The 18,451-nt window shown below is 34.4% G+C and overlaps 4 protein-coding genes across 7 annotated transcripts; 2 read left to right on the top strand and 2 right to left on the bottom strand.

The window, feature by feature from the left end:
- Window positions 1-2,401: 2,401 nt before the first annotated feature.
- cd74a (CD74 molecule, major histocompatibility complex, class II invariant chain a) lies at window positions 2,402-6,529 on the top strand. 2 transcript variants are annotated; one of them, XM_083547222.1, is made up of 7 exons: window positions 2,402-2,682; window positions 3,692-3,861; window positions 4,129-4,214; window positions 4,359-4,410; window positions 4,918-5,028; window positions 5,352-5,568; window positions 6,083-6,529. In XM_083547222.1, exons 1-6 carry the CDS (start codon window positions 2,618-2,620, stop codon window positions 5,555-5,557), a joined length of 690 nt encoding a protein of 229 aa, XP_083403348.1. In that variant the 5' UTR covers window positions 2,402-2,617; the 3' UTR covers window positions 5,558-5,568; window positions 6,083-6,529. The 2 variants fall into 2 exon arrangements, with proteins under 2 accessions (XP_083403348.1, XP_083403349.1); XM_083547223.1 differs by having other exon boundaries at window positions 2,455-2,682; window positions 4,921-5,028.
- A 462-nt stretch (window positions 6,530-6,991) lies between these two features.
- LOC310729131 (uncharacterized protein) lies at window positions 6,992-13,579 on the top strand. 2 transcript variants are annotated; one of them, XM_083547196.1, is made up of 7 exons: window positions 6,992-7,489; window positions 8,247-8,355; window positions 8,656-8,792; window positions 10,479-10,586; window positions 11,037-11,204; window positions 11,562-11,712; window positions 12,792-13,579. In XM_083547196.1, exons 1-7 carry the CDS (start codon window positions 7,478-7,480, stop codon window positions 12,839-12,841), a joined length of 735 nt encoding a protein of 244 aa, XP_083403322.1. In that variant the 5' UTR covers window positions 6,992-7,477; the 3' UTR covers window positions 12,842-13,579. The 2 variants fall into 2 exon arrangements, with proteins under 2 accessions (XP_083403322.1, XP_083403323.1); XM_083547197.1 differs by lacking the exons at window positions 6,992-7,489; window positions 12,792-13,579 and adding an exon at window positions 7,721-7,832 and having other exon boundaries at window positions 7,872-8,355; window positions 11,562-11,958.
- On the bottom strand, window positions 12,957-15,282 carry LOC310729117 (putative UDP-sugar transporter protein SLC35A4). The gene is made up of 2 exons (XM_083547170.1): window positions 13,176-15,282; window positions 12,957-13,072 (listed from the first exon to the last, which is right to left on the bottom strand). The coding sequence occupies exon 1, from the start codon at window positions 14,862-14,864 to the stop codon at window positions 13,884-13,886; it is 981 nt and encodes a 326-aa protein (XP_083403296.1). The 5' UTR covers window positions 14,865-15,282; the 3' UTR covers window positions 12,957-13,072; window positions 13,176-13,883.
- Window positions 12,957-18,251, bottom strand: slc35a4 (solute carrier family 35 member A4). 2 transcript variants are annotated; one of them, XR_014534457.1, is made up of 4 exons: window positions 18,117-18,251; window positions 16,367-16,465; window positions 13,176-15,282; window positions 12,957-13,072 (listed from the first exon to the last, which is right to left on the bottom strand). XR_014534457.1 is itself a non-coding variant. In XM_083547250.1 (3 exons), exons 1-3 carry the CDS (start codon window positions 18,129-18,131, stop codon window positions 15,082-15,084), a joined length of 315 nt encoding a protein of 104 aa, XP_083403376.1. In that variant the 5' UTR covers window positions 18,132-18,251; the 3' UTR covers window positions 12,957-15,081. The 2 variants fall into 2 exon arrangements, 1 of the variants encoding a protein (XP_083403376.1); XM_083547250.1 differs by having other exon boundaries at window positions 12,957-15,282.
- Between the last annotated feature and the right edge of the window lie 200 nt (window positions 18,252-18,451).

Raw genomic sequence — 18,451 nt, 5'->3', positions numbered from 1 at the left:
TATACGTTTTTAAATTTTGGTTGTGTAACTGCACTGAACAAGTTTATCTACACCTGAGCTAACAAACATCATTTGCATATGTATGTGTGTGTGTGTGTGTGTGTGTGTGTGTGTGTGTGTGTGTGTGTGTGTGTGTGTGTGTGTGTATCCCATCCAATTTCAGAAATAATTTCTGCATTTCAATTATTTTCTTTTAACTCCAAAATGTTATATCCTTCCTGGTAATTCTATCTCTATAAATGTAGACCTTTTTTCTGTTAGATTTTCCTTTTAGACAGTTTTCAGACAGTTTCACTACTCTTTTAACTGAGATTTAGATTAACCTAAATGCAAGAAATAAAAAAAAAAAAAAGGGAACTTTCAAAAAGGAAGAGAAAACTCTGTAGGGTAGTTGGATTAATAGCCACACAATCATTTTAATAAATAAATGTTTGCTTCTAGAAAAAAAAGCAAGCTTGCGGGTTATGCCTTTTATTAACAGAAATAAATAAATTAACGCAATTCATTAAATATAACATTGTCTGGAGAATTTTTCTAACCAGATTGGGGTGCTTACAGTTTTGATCTTTAAAGTTTGATCTTCTGAATGTCAATCACAAGTATATAACTTATAAAAAGCTATTATTCCATATTCAATATTTGAAGCATACATTATACAAGAAAGTTGTCACATTGCTAGTATTCTGTATGTAAAACCCTGTTTATATTATTTTTTAAATATCGTGTTCTTTCTCACAAACACACACGTGATACATAAATATATCTAATGACATAAAAAAATATTGAGAATTTAGTATTATACGGTTGTATTTTCCATTTGTGCTCTACCAAGACCGAACCTTATAAAACTAAAGTTACAATTTCCAAATTCAAATTCAAGACAGTTCTCATTATGACATTGTGATTAGTTCAACTTTGTCTTTCTAAGGTATTTTACATTTCTCTTTTTTTAGGAAGTGAAAAAAAACAAAAAAAAACAGTTGTATGTCCTGGATGTTGCATGGAGATTTATTCTCTAATCAGAGTGGACATTAGGGACGTGAGTCACTTGTATCTGGGCAAAATAAATCTGCAACAAATACAAATGGGAAGCATAGAGTCTATGTCTTTCATTTAATTGCTTAAATAAAAGCCTTCAACTTTAAAAAAAAATTTATATTTCATAAACTAAAAATAAGCACATTAAGAAATAAAAGCAAAGAGTCTGTTTGCTGTGCATTTAACAATTTGTGCTTTAGATATAAACTATTGCATTTGCATGCTGCAGTTAGAGAACAGATTTATGGATTTCAAATAATCACTATTTACCTCTCTAATGTAGGTTGTGCTATATTGTATTGTAGTAAAACAAGTTGAATTACAAAAAATATTGAATAAAATATACTCAACAATAAGAGTTCACTATAAAAATGTTCACCTTATTCAAGCTTCTATCTAGCTGTCAACTGATGATGCTGCACAGGAGAGCCAATGAGATTTACAGAGTGAAGGAAAATACTGTTTAAAAAAAAAAAAAAAAAAAAAAATAGAACTGAATCCCTGAAAAGGTTTCACAGCACTACTCTACTAAACAGTATGTAACAATATTTAAAATAGGAATCGACTCCCTCTCTTTAATAGTAAACAAATTGATTCATTTACTTGATTCAAGTAAATGTCTAATATATTATATTATGCTGAGCAGGTTAGTTCATATAGACTTTATATCTCACTCAATTCATATTTATATACAATAATAAAAAAACGTTCTGACAATGAATTTAAGATGGGCCCTGATAAAAAAAAAAACCTGTAAACTGTACATCCATCTGAATTGCACAGAACCTTTTTTTTCTCATTTTACTGACAACAGCTATAGTGTACATTTATTGATATTTCAATATTGACAAGTTATTATGTTTAGATTTTAGATTGATCATACAAGTGTAATTGTCATAGTTATGAAGAAATTCAAGTGCAATTCATCTCAGTACTTAACTAAATATGTAAGAAAGTAAAACAGTAAGTATGTAAATAGATAGATAGATAGATAGATAGATAGATAGATAGATAGATAGATAGATAGATAGATAGATAGATAGATAGATAGATAGATAGATAGATAGATAGATAGAAAGAAGGAAAGAAAGAAAGAAAGACTGCTTTTATTGATCTCTTGTCAGAAACCTTATTTTGTGTGTAACTCTTTGCCAATTAATTGACCCTTATAGACCATTATTTAAACTTGAAACTAACTTCAATATTTTTTATTTTTGCTGTGTAGCACTTCCTGTTTATAAAGAATGTTTGACTAAATACTCCAAAAGAATCGATTCACTTATTCAGTCATTATTGTGTCCACTGTAGTGCCTCTAATGCCTCCTACTGCAAATACTGTGACGGTGTGCATACTATTTAGTACGCTAGTATATAAGAGTTTACTCACTGCTCCTCCTCATCTTCTGAATCTGGGGCTTTCCATCAGACTAGAATAAAAAAAAAAAAAAAAAAAAAAAACACAACAGTGCCACCCCTTCATTTAAAACTCTGTCTACGGCTGGGGTGCGTTCATTTTATTTTCAGTCTTCACCAGAGAGAAAGAAAGAGAGAGTGAAAGACACCACAAACACCTGGAAGGATGGAACAGGACGACGCACTATTGGAGAGAGCTTCCAGCTCCGAGACCATGACCGAGCAGAGGAGGTGAGACTTCACACACATAACACCTGACTGTTTTTATAATAATAATAATAATAATAATAATAATAATAATAATAATTATTATTATTATTATTATTATTATTATTATTATTATTATACTATTAATATAATTACAACAAATATTTTGTATATTTTATATTATTTTTAACACCACGTTGCAGCTTACAATCGATTTTTAATCTATGTATATTTAGCAAACTGTGGGCACAAATGCAAACACGAAAATATTTATAACTTTATTTATTACAATGATTTGCAGTGTATTAGGTTGTGTGAAAGTTTTGCTGGAATCCAGTTCTACCTAGAGACCCGTGACGTCACACGCCAGGGATATTTGTGATTGGTCACATTCAGACGGATATATAAAGAAAATATGTTTTTCTTATTATTCAAAAAAGATTATCATTTAGGAAAAGCGTATCTAATATTTATTTATCCTTTTCACTTTTGATTTTGATGCTATTTAACAAAAATGTTAGAATTTAGGATTGTGGCTCAATACAAATTCTTAAATAATAGTTGTTCTTTGTTATTTATTAATAATGCTTGCAATGTGCATGATATTCTCACCATGGTCACAGAACCATTGCAATGCAATGTGTGATCATTACATTACATCTGATAATCATTATATTAAATTATCATATTAGCAAAAATGAACATTATAGCATATCATTAATACATTCATAGTATATATACATTTACACATTCCTTCATACATTTTATTGATGAATTCTATATATATTTAATCGGAATTGCCAGATTTTTTTCATAATTTAGCAATGATTGTTGGAGGCTATTTATTTGTTTGTTATTTATTTGTGTAAATTCATATGGGTAAGAGATAAGACCAAGTACTATATATATATATATATATATATATATATATATATATATATATATATATATATATATATATATGTGTAATAAAATAAAAATGATTGTTTGTTAAATGTCAAATGTCAACATTAGTCTTTTCTTCTTTGAGCAGGACCCCCAATGGTAAAGCAGTGAAGGTGGCCGGTCTGACCGTGCTGGCATGTCTGCTGCTGGCTGGTCAGGCTTTCACGGCCTACTATGTCATGAGGCAGAAGGATCATCTTCAATCTTTGGAGCAGGGACAGGATACTTTGAAGAAGGAGCTCTCTCGCATGCTGACAGGTACGGCAGGAAGAAAACAACAATGAGAGAATGAGGAAGTGAGCGCAGATTCAACTATGCAGTTGAAATGCAATATTAATTCATGAATAGTTAGGAATCACAATAGAGATCTTTACATCTTGTTTTTCAGTTGTAATATGGTAGCAGGGAAGATAAATAAATGAATAGGTAACAAAGAGGAAATGTGGGCAAATGTTCTATTTCCCTCTTTTTTTTTTTATCTATGTGCAATTAATCATTGCTTGATGTTTTTTATTATTTTTATAGTTGCTCCTAAAATGATGCGCACCCACATGAGCAAAATGCCAATGCTGATGGCCATTGATCAGGACGGCTCAAAACAGCCACTCTCGGTGAGATTTGTGCTACAAATTAATAAACGCAGCTAGATTAGTCCAGGAAGTCAAAAACAATCCTTTTCATGTTGGCAATAACCCATGAATGTATTACACTATCCTTTGGATTGTAATTAATAAACTATGTTCCATTGTTTACAGAAAATACAGCCTAGCTACCAAATCCAGAAAGAAGGAAGTGGCCTTGTGGATGGTAAAAACACAATTATTATAAAAGGAACAATGATGCATTAAATAATACCACACAATAAAATTATAAAATCCCCTATAATACTATAATAATAAAAAAACTTTAATATTCTTGTCACTAAATTAATTTAGCTATTTATGTGAACAGGCTCATAGATAACCAGTGCACACAAATGTTAATGCATAATATATGCAGACATATAAAAAAGAAAGTGCAAGACTGAAATGAAACTGATGCCAAAATATGAAAATAATAAAGCAGAAGTGAAGCACTGTATAGTACAGAACAAGTTTATTTTTTTAACCAATTTATATTTATTAATAAAAACAATTGTTAGATAGATAGATAGATAGATAGATAGATAGATAGATAGATAGATAGATAGATAGATAGATAGATAGATAGATAGATAGATAGATAGAGAGTTTTACTGTATAACAATAAAAGGTATAAAATTTTATGATCAGTAAGTAAATTATGAAGAAATGAACTAATCACTTTTTTTCCCAGAAGGTCTCCGACCAGCTGGGAGGATGGCAGTGGCCATGAACCACATGCCCATGTTGGTTGACATCAATGCAGACAAGGTTGAGAAGGAGCTCGAAACCACTAATTCTCCTGGTAGGAAACAGATTCTCATTCACACACACTATTATGTCCCAAAAACCGGGACTCACTGTCGGGATCTGTTTTTATTTAAAAAAAATTATCAAATGCAGACATTATCATGAAAAGCATCTCCTTTTCTGACACACAGTTAAATATTTGAATAGTTTTTACTTTGAGGAAGAAAAACGTGTTTCATTTTTATTTTTTATTGCCTTTGTATAAACGCACAAATGCTGACTTGTGATTAAATTTCATAGCAGCATATAGATAACAAAGATCTTATATAAAAACACAGACCCAGGTTGCTCTATTTACCTTCTTTCCTCCTTCTGTAGTTGTTCTTGTGGAGAAAAAGTGCAAGCTCGAGGCTGAGAAGGTCAAACCAGGTTTCTATCAGCCACAGTGCGATGAGGAGGGCAACTACAAGCCCAAGCAGTGCTGGCACAGCACTGGCTATTGCTGGTGTGTGGATAAGAATGGCAACAGGATCCCTGGCACTGAGTCACGTGATCACGTGGACTGTGGCAATGGTGGGTTTTAACTCAGAAACACGTAACCACTGTTAGCATCAGTTAAGCAATTCCAGCTTAATGCACACTGGTAGCCACCTTTACACCAATTTCCCACCATTCATGAAGCTGGAGCCTACTTTGCACTATTTCACTCCACCTTACTCCCATCGATCATTACAAAAGGAACACATATTTTAACTATTTCCCTTCTATTCATAAAAAACAAACCCCTAGACTTAACCTTAAAATTTAAATTTTCTTACTTATCATCTTCGGAATTACATTGTTAGAGCAAAATCCCAAGTTTCTATAAATTCAGTGAAATGCCTGTGTTTGGTTGATTACTAATATGCTCTATTTCTCCTCCTCTCCTGATCCGTGTATCTGACATTGAAACCACAGTCAACCAAAAGCTTGGTGAGAAACCTTTTCCATATAATACATAAATACATGTTAATAATATTTAGCTTCATTGTTAAACTCAACGTGGTATAAGCAAGAATTTTAATGATTGTGCTTCTAACCCACTTTCTCTTCTCCAATTTCTTCCAGAGTAAAATCAGTAGGATAGAAAGATGGAGGTTCAAATCTTGCATCCTGAATTAAACACACTGATTAAAAACAAGATACTATTAGCTCTCCTGTCTGGTATCTGTCTCTTATCTGACTCTTTGTTTTACAGCAGATTAAAATAGAGTTAAAGAAGTGATTACTGCTTGACTATAACAAATAAATTCATTTAGCATCTCATTCTGTTTTGTTCAATTTAGATTAGATGTTTATTGGTGATTACTGTTACATGCATAACAATTGCAACATACTGACTCATGTGGTTATACTATTTTCTGTTCTTTGCTTATTATTGATTTGCTTATTTAATTTTTTTTTTACTTAAGGCATGTTTAGAGATGGCAAAAGATTGTGGGATGTAGGTCTATGAATCAAAAGGAATGTTCTGTAAATAAGTGGCCTTCGAATAAACCATGCCTCCCTATTCTAAAGAGCTCTGATTACTTCTGTATTGAAACATACAGTTTACATACAGTTCAATACATTGGGCATCATTAATCTCTTCTTACAGTTGGGAGAAAATGTTCTTAAGGCTTAAACTAAAGAAAGAATTTGAACAAGATTTACAAAGGTTTCAGTGGAGCAAAATTTTTCATACTCAAGTGCATATGTTGATTTATGCCAATATGCTACAAATCATCAAACTATTTCATAAATCAGCTTATTTACATTTACAAAACCACAAAATGGCATAAAAGAAAAAGCTCACGAAGAACTAAGAAGGACAGGAGAGTTAGACAATAAATATATAGGCTTAATTTATGTACATGTTTATTTTTTAAGTCATTAAGAGAAAACAATTCTATATACATTTGACATAAGGATGAAACCCATATGTATACATTGGAACTAACTTTGGTTCATGTTCTTTTCTACATAAATGTATACAAACTCGGGATTGTTGATGGTCTGTCCCAAAAAACCTTGATTTGTATCAATGTTAAAACTGAAAATCCTACAGAATACCACAGAAATGCAGTAAAAAGCAGTTTAAAACAGGAATTACACTTCTGAGCAACACCTACCATGCAACATTAAATTAATATAGTTAAAATTTACACTTATTATACTGCATAGTTAAAAAGAAGAAGAAATAAGAAGAATAATATGAAACTGATGAACACTGTTTATAAAATGATGATATATGATTATCAAACCAAGAAACTATGAATACTATGAGGCTCTTAAACTGATACAAGATGAGTCAATAATCCTATAACAGCGATTCACAGCCAGTGTGTATAACTAGATCATTTAGAGCACTTCTGAGAGGAGAAAGTGGATACTCACTAATAAATATTTTACTGCAGTGTAGCACTGTGACATGCTTTACTTTAGAGCAGGAGGGACCACACAGCTTTTTGTCCACTACACACAACATGGAGACATCTGTAAGTAGTGGTGCACATATTTAATTATGATTATTATTATCAGTAGTAGTTATAGTTGTAGTAGTAATCAGATCAGTAATAGTAGCAGCAATATAGCAGTAGTACCAGTGGTAGTAGCACAAGTAGCATAGTAGCAATAGCAGTAGTAAAAGTCATTGTAGTAGTAGTATAGAACTAGTAAAGTAGTAGTAGTAGTGTTGGTAGTAACTATAGTGATAGTAGTAGTAGTAATATTAGTAGTAGTAGTGGTAGTAGTAGCACAAGTAATATCTTTTGTTATAGTAGTATAGCAGTTGTAGTAGAATTGGTGGTAGTAGTAGTGGTGGTGCTGATAGTAGCAGTTGTAATAACAGTTGTAATAGTAGTTGCAGTAGTATAGTAGTAGTAGTAGTAGTAGTAGAAGTGGTTGCAGTACAAGTAGTTGTGGAGGTAGTTGTAGCAGAACCAGTATTTGTAATAGCAGCAGAAGTGGTATAAAGGGACACAATAGGAGTATCATTATTATTATTAGTAGTAGTAGTAGTAGTAGTGGTAGAAGTGGTAACAGGAGCAGTTCTGGTATCAGGTAATTATCCAAACATAGTTCAAGATGAAACATAAATAAAAAAAACATTACAAAAAAATAACAAAAAGCGAGTGTTGTAAAGAAGAACATATCCAGTTTATGCAGTAAAGTCTTATGATTGAAATAAAGCAAAATGATGCAAAAGAAAAACATGAAAAACGGCTATGAGGTCTGTCTTTTGTTGGGGTTCAGGAAAAAATTGACAGAGAATCTGAGATGGAAAAACCCATGTTTAATTCAGCAGAGAGAAAGAACCACTTACAACAACTTCTGAGAGAAGAGGTGGAAATACACCTCAAAGGTGTGTATACACATAGTTTTGTTACATATTTTTAATGACAACTTTGTAAAATGTTATAATTCATGTTATATGCTCAGGGATGAACAACGAACTAATACAAATTGATTATTTAACAAAAAAAATCAACGTTGCTATATGTCTTAGTTTCCTCTGCTAACTCCCAATTCATTTACAGTAAAACAAACAAACAAGCAAATAAATAAATAACCACAAGCCATTACAATTATCTAGCAAGTATCACTTTTGCTGTTGGTAAATACAAAACGTTGATGATAATAGTGGATATATTGGTGATGACAGAGGGTAGAACCAGTGTGGAGAGGAACCAGGAGAGGGTTAAGTGGATAAAGCAGCTCAGAGAGGAATTGCAAAAAGAGGAGAAAACACAAAAGGATTTTTCTGGGGAATTAGAAAAATCAGGACAAGACGGCAGTCTAGTAAGTGACTTTTTTTATTTATTTTTTTTTATGTTTTTTATGCAGTTTAATGAAGAGTTTATTATTTGACTGATAAGCAAATAAGAAATAAAGCACTTATTGGTGTGCTGTATAGGAGAAAATCTTTTACAGCAGGTTATGATGTGGCCCACTTTCATGTTTTCCTTCTCATACCACACTGGGTCTAGGCTAATTTGTTTGTATTTATTTTATTATTTTTTAATGTACAAATTTGTTTTTAGGATAGCATTATATCATTTTTTCACCCATTTTAGTCACATGTCTTTCATAAACAAGCAAGCTCCCGTTACCACTTGTTTTCACACTTTCTTGTTTATAATAAAAAAAAAAAATACAGCTTGTCATGTTACTATGCAACCACAAAACACAAATTATTTATCCTGAAGACTTTGCTGAACAAAGTCCTTTCTTCTTTTGGCTGCTCCCATTAGGGGTCACCGTCTCCATACTCCACTGTCCTCTACGTCTGCATCTTTCAAATTAACCACCAGCATGTCTTCCTACACTACATCTATAAACCTCCCCCTTGGTCTTCCTCTTTTTCTGCCGAAAACCGCAACATCTTCAGCTCCAGCTCCGCCTCCTGTCTTTTACTCAATGTCACTGTCTTCAACCAATACAACATCACAGGTCTCACCACAGTTCTATAAACTTTTCCCTTCACTCTTGCAGATACACTTCTATCACAAATCACTCCTGTCACTTTTCTCCACCCACTCCACCCTTCACTTTTCTAACACACTGTTTATTACTTTGCACTGTTGACCCCAGGTACCTAAATTAATTTACCTTAACCACCTCACCTCTTTCATTCACACACATGTACTCTGTCTTACTCCTACTGACTTTCATTCCCCTTCTCTCCAGCGCATATCTCAACCTCTCCAGGCTCTTCTTAACCTGCTCCCTACTCTCACCACAAAACACAATATTATCCACAAACATCATAGTCCACGGAGACTCTTGTCTGACCTCGTCTGTCAACCTGTCCCTCACCACTGCAAATAGGAAACGGCTTAGAGCCGATCCTTGATGCAGTCCAACCTCCACCTTAAACCAGTCGTTCCTACTGCACACTTCACTGCTGTCACACAGTCCTGCACCACCCTCACATACTTCTCTGACACACCTGACTTCCTCATTCAATACCACAACTCCTCTCTCGGCACCCTGACGTACGCTTTCTCTAAATCCACAAACACACAATGCAGCTCCTTCTGACCTTCTCTATACTTCTCCATCAACATTCTCAAAACAAATATGTCTGTAGTGCTCTTCCTCAGCATGAAACCTCTCTGTTTTTTTTAAAAATGTGAAATAAATGTCTGCTCACAGAACTTAGCCCCATATATATGGGTTATTTCTTTGTTAAAAAAAAAAAAATTTTATGCTGTGTTAAATACTAGGCCAAAACTCTTCTTCTGCTTCTGATCTGATCTGAACATTTATTTACTCCCTCTGACCAATTAGATTTGAGAACTCAAGAACACTGCGGTATAAAACATGCAAATGTTACATACTATTTAAAAAAAAAGGTCATTCCAAAATAGTCGCTTTAAAATACAACTAAATGGGATCAAAATTATTGGGACCGAAATATATTAATTATGTCAGATGCTAAGCATGATATATGAATTTACTGAGCACCTTAAAACATGGTCACAGGAGGTATACTCCAGACTACAGGAGCAGATGAGGAAGATGAAAGATGATCATGAGAGATTGATACAAGAGGAACTGCTGAAGATGGAAAGTGAACCGCAGGAAGAGCAGGTGGGATTATTATCTCTAGCATTTCTGGCAAAAAAATGTTAAAAACATCTCATGGCCAAATTAGCATGTGTGTTCTCCAATTAGACCCTTTACTCAAAGTTTTTATCAACACCTGGGCAAAATATGTACTATAATCTGGTGTTAGATTGTTTGTCACTGTATGAGTAATGCTTGAGCTTATCTGGACTTTACAGAGTGTTAAATAGTAATGCATTTATTTACTAACACAAAGTTACTCACATGACAAATTAAATGACGATGAACGATTCACTTTAACAGAATATGATTTGTTTATAATGAATGCATTAGAAGAATAATAAAGCATGAAATTGTCTCATATATGGTCTGCTGTATTACTTCATTGATAAACTGCACTTACTAAAGTCTATATTGCATATACAGTGGCATCGTAATAAAAACTAAATTAATGAAACACCTCTTCATTTGTAGACAGAGGTGCTGGGGAATGAATTGATGTACCTAAGAAGAGAGAGGCAGATCCTTGTTCTGCAGATCGAGGCCCTGCGCAGAGAGAACCAGCAGGCCGAGGTGGCCCTGGGGGCACTGTATGAACTCCACCAGCAGGAAATGCACTCTCTCAGAGAGGAAAGCCTAAAGGTAAGAAAGAAAACTTCATCCTTGTGTATCCTTAGTTAACCCTAATATCCTGTTCAGATCCAAAACCAGTCACATGATTATTTCATAAAAGCATAATAAATATCATTGTTTAGGATGCAAATATTTTACTGGGGTGACACCCTCTGGGGTGTGTCTTTTTGTACATAAGGGGATGTAGTACCCCTTTTAAATGTAATTTAAGCCATTTGATTAGACTTTAGGAAACAATAATCTAATAAATAAAAATAATTTATAAGAATAATCTTATAATGCAATTGCCTTTTATTAACATAGTAAATATTTAGCAGTTGAGATAATCAAGATGTTATATTTCAATGCTTAAAAATTGTGTTTCAGGTGTTTCGGACATTTCGTCAGGTGCTGGAGGAGCAGAAGCGGCTATCAGAAGGCAGGTATAGGTCTCTATTGCTGGAAGCTATTAGGGATGCTGTGTACCTGTCTTCCCAAAACCAGCAGCTTCAGGCTGACAACATGCAGCTTCACAAAGGTGACTCAGATCTTCTCCGAGATAATTCCCTATTTAAATCCAAAAAGCTATTAGTTTTTGTTTTATTAACAGGCAAAACATTTTGATAAAAGTAAGTGTGATGAGAGTGAAATGTTTTCTAATGAGGCGATGATATCTTATTACCAAAAGTGCTCCTGGAGACTTATCCAGAAAACGTTTGCTTAAATGCAAAAAAGATTTGTTCGAAATGGTCGTGTCTGCTTTGGTAATAGAGATGTGAAGAGATATTTACTATTTACTTGTACTTTTTAACCGTGTCTAGACATCTTTTTACTGCTATAGCCTTTATATTTATTCACTATACATATGTTTACATATACTTACATATTTATCTGCACTTGTCAATTTGCACAATTGCTACTTTTAGCACTTCTGGTAAATGCTAAACTGCATTTTGTTGCTGTGTACCTGCACTATTTAATGAGGGATAGATAGATAGAAAACCATCCATCCATCCATCCACATCCATCCACATCCATCCATCCATCCATCCATCCATCCATCCATCCATCCATCCATCCATCGTCATCAGGGAAAAATACTTTTAGCTAAATTATTTCAATGTGCCTTTTGCTTAATAAACAATATATACATGTATAACTGAATAAAAAATGCATTCTTTGTTTACTACAAATATCTAGGTAAAATTGCTCTGGTATTAAAAAAATAAAATAAAAAAAAATTATATATATTGTTAATTCCTCATTTATTTTTTTAATAATTAAATTTTTAATTATTTTTTTTGTCTAAACTATTTTTCCCAATAGCACTCCATTAGAAAATGGCCTTGTAATTCACACCATACTTAACTTCCATCACCAAGAAGCTCCAGCACAATTATAGTTCTGTCTAATTATGTTGGTTATGTTATGTAAATTTTTTTACAATTATTTATGTACACTTTTTACAAGTTTTGTACAAGTTTTCCTATATATTGCAGATCCCCTAACTAAAAGGTATCGAAATGTCCCCTTGATTCATTAATAGAACCATTCTAGTTATGACTGCTTATATCATGTGAGCGTTTCTAAAACTGACATCATATTTCCCTGCTGTAGCTTTGGCTGAGCTGAAGACGGGGCCTGACAAACCCAAGCTGCATGAGTGAATGGGTCATGCAAAGCTACATCATGGTTACAAAACCTACCCTTGCAGAGTAAATGTTTTTTGGGTCACAGGAAGTACCAGGTAACGACAGGTAAACACAGATAAAAGGCATGATGGATAGTTATAATATTTATTCCAGTCATCAATACAGTACTTTTAGTCTCTGTTTATGCAACATCAACTTTTGCAACATAATTAAAAAAATCTCAAACAAATAAACCAAAAATATGTCCTTCATCCTAAAAGAGTTAAACAAAACAAAACAAAAAGCAACGCAGCACACACGGGATACAGTCAAACCTGCAATTAAATAACCAATAGGTTTTTATTAAAACATACATGCAGAATAATTAATGGATTATAATTAAAATAAAATGTAAAAAACAGGTCATAACTAAAAACACATTACACCATGTGTCCACCAAGCTTCAAATAGTTAGGATTGTTTTTCTCAGTACTGAAATAAGTTTTTACAGAATGTTATTTTTGTTCCCACAAAATAAATGTCATTCAACCATTTCTTTTATGTCCCAGAAGAGTACTGTTTTGCTGGAGGTTTGACCTATGTTTCGTGACCTATTTTGTGCAGCATAGAGCTGTTTTGTAAAACTGTGAAATGATATTTCCATGAATATGCCTAATCATCTCTCTCACCTCCTAACTCTTAATCTTCTTTTCAGAATATTTTACACTGTGAATTTAAACTATATTGTAGATTAGAAATTGAGGTCTTTTTTTTTTTTTATATTAAATGTTGCTATTATATTAATACTCAATATTTTCTAAACTTTAAACATTTGATTATAGTAAAACTCAAATGTTCTGAATAATACAAATACACCATATGGACAAAAGTATTGGGACACCTGATGTTTCCAGTCCTATGTGTTTCTCCCCCAAACTGTTAGCACAAAGTTAGAGGCACATAGTTGTATAGAATGTCTTTGGATGTGGTAGTATTACATTTTCCCTTTACTTAAACTAGGACCTAAACCTGTTCCAGCATGATAGGCAATAAGAGTGCAACCGTACTTACAGATCATTTACCTGTAGTAGAGGTACACAGCCAATGCAATCATCAGCACCGGCATAAGAAAAAAAGGTGTGAGCTGCAATCCCAGCAGCCCCCAAGACAGCACGCTGTTTACCAGCATGGCTGAGGAGATGATGAAGAGTCGTGTGATTCCAGTTCCATGTTTCATTACTACAGACATCAGCAGGCCGTTAGCTGCCTGGCCGGCTATGATGAGCCACACCATTGAAGAATATCCATCTAAAAACGCCTGCTCTGTTCCACTGCTGTAGAAATGTGACATCAGATTGATTCCCACGCCGAATACATACAGGAAGAGATTCTGCAGGCTTAGCGGTAGACGCTGACTTTTTAAAACTTTCTCGGTGTAGACTGCAGCAAGTCCAGACACGAAGCAGTAAAGGAGCACAAGCAGCAGTCCCCATGCTGTGATGTAAAGCCCGGCTCTGGCATTCTCCCCTTCCTGATCAGATCTCCCCCAATCCAGGCTAGAGTAGCTGTGTAGTGCCCCAGCCACCATGAGAACCGCCAGTGCCGTCCACTGAGCACGGCGCAGCCTCTTTCTCAGGCAGGATGTGTAGAGCAGAGCGGTAAAGGCAATCTTCAGGTTGCTGAGAACCTGAAATGAACTGGGGTCCATGTAGGCCTGCATGAAGACCACCAGGTTGTTGTTGAAGGCGTAAAGCAGAGCGGGAAAAGCGTACGGCATCACCGCAACCAAGGATATAGAAACCTGGATGGTGTGAACGTCCCCTGAAGCAAACAGAAGAGTGAAAGAGATCAGCAGCTTGGTGAGTTCGATCAGAACAACGCAGGATGACGGGCTGAAGGGAACGCGGCCGTCCGATTTAGTGAGAGCGATGAGAGGAGCGTGAGAGCCGTAGATGAGGACTGAGATGATCAAGAGAAAGACCCAACGACTACCTTTGAGCCATCGCTTAGTGCGTGGGAGAGCAGTTTCACAAGAACCAACATTCTTAATGATGATCATTTTTTACATTTGCACCCTATGTTATAAATATGATAAAAAAGATAGCAGAATTAAATCTTTACTAACAAGCAGACAGAGTAAAAACTAACTCTTTCTTAATGCAATATAACCCTTAGACCCAATTTGTCCAGCCAGCTATGGAACTTAAATATGAACTTATTCCACAAGTTTTCTTTGACTGTGATTCCTCTGTCAGGATTCCTTGTCTTCCACTGTGTTAATTATTAGGACCTTTCTTCAAAGAGTTCAAATAGTCTTTGATGGTCTTCTCAATGTTCGGCACCGGATAGGTCTGTGTGGCGTAGATGCCAGTTAGGGTTCCCAAAGCGACCCCCAAAATGGCTGAGGCACGTAGTTTGGCCACCACATAGCCAGCCAGGAAGCCCTTTAAAAATGGAGAGGCTAACAGTGAGCCACCCTGCAGGACAGAGGACACACAATTATGTTAACAATGCAGAGAAATTCTGAACAGTCCTCAAACTGAAATTCAGGTTTTCTTGTCAAAGAACAGCTATAATGTATATATTATTTGGAAGAATCAACACCATTCATCCAAAATTATGTTCCCTCAATTAGAGTTTTTTCCACGACATGGAACGAAACCACCACAAGCATATAGGTTAAACTGAAAAATTGGGGATTTAAATGATTGACTGAAAAAATAGTAACTGCTGTTGAGGGAGAATAGCTTTAAATTTGGCTAAAATAGCAGATTTTCTGCAACATTTGGTGATGATTCTACAAGAAAAAAATGCTCAGTTTGCCTTTGACTATATACGTTATTATTAATAATTAATGATATTCATCTATATCTAGTCATCTATATTTTAATATTGTCATTTTTAAATTCACACCAATGCAAGTGTGATTTTGTCAGGGATACACCAGCCACGCCTCCCTTCAAGGCTCTAACTCTCACTCAGCCTCTCCCTGCTCTAATCACCTACACCTGTTCCCCATTACCTTTCCCCTTTATAAGGTCCCGATTTCATCTTACTCACTGTCTAATCTACTCGTTGCCATAAGAGAGCTACCGGACTTCCTACCGAAGAAGAAGAAGAAGAAGAAGAAGAAGAAGAAGAAGAAGAAGAAGAGCAGCAGCTCAAGATAGGAATACCTTTAACGGTTCACATTGGCGATCATCCATGGTTTACCCGCATTATGGATTTTACCCATTCTCTGGTTCATACTTCTCCTCAAAGCCTTTGCCTTGTATATGTTCAGACTAAATAAAGACAAGACGTTTAACCATACTCCGGTTTCCGACTCTTAGTCCATCCGTGACAGATTAAAAAAAAAAATTGATGCAGCTCACTGGCAAGTGAGCTATTTTAAGAAAAGGCACTGTGTTGGTGACCCCTGCTGTAACCCTCCAAGTCTCTGGTGTTTATATGTAAACTAATTAATTACAAACAGTGGGTTTTTACCTAATGGATTCTAGGTTCTTTTTTGTGAGTCACTAAAAAATGACTTTGGAAATTAGGTATGGATAGAGAAAGTACCTGTGGTATCCCAACCTGCACTTCATCCTCTACTCTTTTTTGAATATCTGCAAGTTGATCTTTGAGATGTGCCAGATCCTTCAGCTGGCTCAGGGGATCCTGCGCACACAACCAACAGAAAACACAGTGAATACCGACAACATGACTAAATGCTGATCATTCATTTGGTCCAGTGAATGGGAGGTAACGTTAATAACACTTTGTAGACTGTTTGCTCTTGTTTAAAAAATTCAGCCCACTGTTGCTGACACAACTTGTAAAAAAATGTGGGATGACGATTATTACGGTTGCACAACGTACAAGAACAGGACTTCAAACAGGTTTGAAAGTAACAGTACATGAAGGAAAATAAAGTTTTACCAATACAACTAACACACACACAGAGAAAATGCTAAATGAGTATATTTATGAGAATAAAACACATTGGCTTGTTTTATAGTTTATTTGCTAAACATTTCTATTCAGATTACATAAACAAAACTGGCCTGGCTTCTAATTGTACATTAAATTGAGTGGTGTTTATTCTACCCACCTTAAAATATTATACTGAAAATATTAAATACATTTATTTCTGGTACAAGATGTTATTAGAAACTGCTCGGACTGTAGATTCGTTTTGGAAATCGGCCCAGAATTCTGAACCCCCACAAAATGGTTTTTCTGCAGATAATCTCTACCTTCTTAAAACTTTTAGGCAAAATGTTGCTTTTTTTTGTTGTTGTTTTCGTTCATAACTTTACCTTTAGCGTTCTATAAAGATTACTTGCTACTAAACAAACGCAGCAGTAGAAACGGTCTGTTTAAACATGTCTACAGATAAATACATGCCATCAACTCTGGCAGCAAATGTTTTAAAATGTTTACATAAGTTAAAAACAAGACATTTAGACAACTAGACAGACTTTAATAGTGTGAACAGAGAATACTGGTGTTTTGAGAGAGAAGTCCTGTGTTTAAAAGCAGTGAGAGGCTTTTTATTTGGGTGATAAGACCATAAGTGGGCCATCTTTTAGTTCTCTCTCTCTCTCTCTCTCTCTCTCTCTCTCTCTCTCTATATATATATATATATATATATATATATATATATATATCTCATAAATCTATCTATCTATCTATCTATCTATCTATCTATCTATCTATCTATCTATCTATCTATATAAATAAAAACATTAATTTCACTTTTGTAGAAGAGCATAAATCTCACTCTTGATCTGTACATGTGGTTGTGATAGATGCAAAAGGGGGAGACTTTCAGTTTAGGAAAGTTTACAAAACTATTTATAGCAGAAGATATGAAGTAATGTCAAAATGTCCACGTGTGAAGGGTCTTTCTAGGCCTCTGTACAAACATGATGTGATTATTAGGAAAGTGTCTGCATTTGAGCATTTAAATTGCTTATGAACTATTTTAACACAGATTAAATATTACTCTGCCACAAAACTCATTAGTCGACCAATCTAAACAAACTTAAACTTCGTTAATATCCTAATGCATCAATAAATATGAAATGTTTTTATAAGCATAAGAACGTAGATTTTGTAATTCACTCTAATCAGTTCACAGACTGCAAAAAAACACAAGCGAGCCTTCCACAACACCGCAAGTATTTTGGGTTAGTATCTGAATTACAGTGAACGATTATCATTCAAAAGATTACTTAAGATTGTTATCTTACTGGCACCATCACGCCATTTTCACCCGCAAACCAGACGCACCTTTATTTGTAGGTAAAAGTCAGGCTTCACTCACCTTGTCATTCGCCATAGTTCTTCCTCGTGTTAATTACACGTACGATGTCATCTGTGCTCGATTCCTCTGGCCTGGGCAGGAAAAAAAAATATTTTTTAGCACTCAGCTGCTTCTGCCTGATCAGTATCAGATATATTTATTTTTTAGTATATGTATATTATATTTAACTCATTTTATTTGTTTTACAACCCTAGAATTAAACAGCTGCGTGTATTAAAAAAAATACATGTAAAAGTACAAATAAATGTTCGATTACAAAAAAATATGAATTTTAAACACTACAAAACAACATGGTTTAAATATTAAAATATTTTTTATATATATGTATATAAATT

This window comes from Silurus aristotelis (genome assembly GCF_946808225.1).
Source record: "Silurus aristotelis genome assembly, chromosome: 7".
NCBI lineage: Eukaryota > Metazoa > Chordata > Actinopteri > Siluriformes > Siluridae > Silurus > Silurus aristotelis.
Note: the sequence above shows the minus strand (reverse complement) of the source record. Positions and strands in the feature narration are given on the sequence as shown.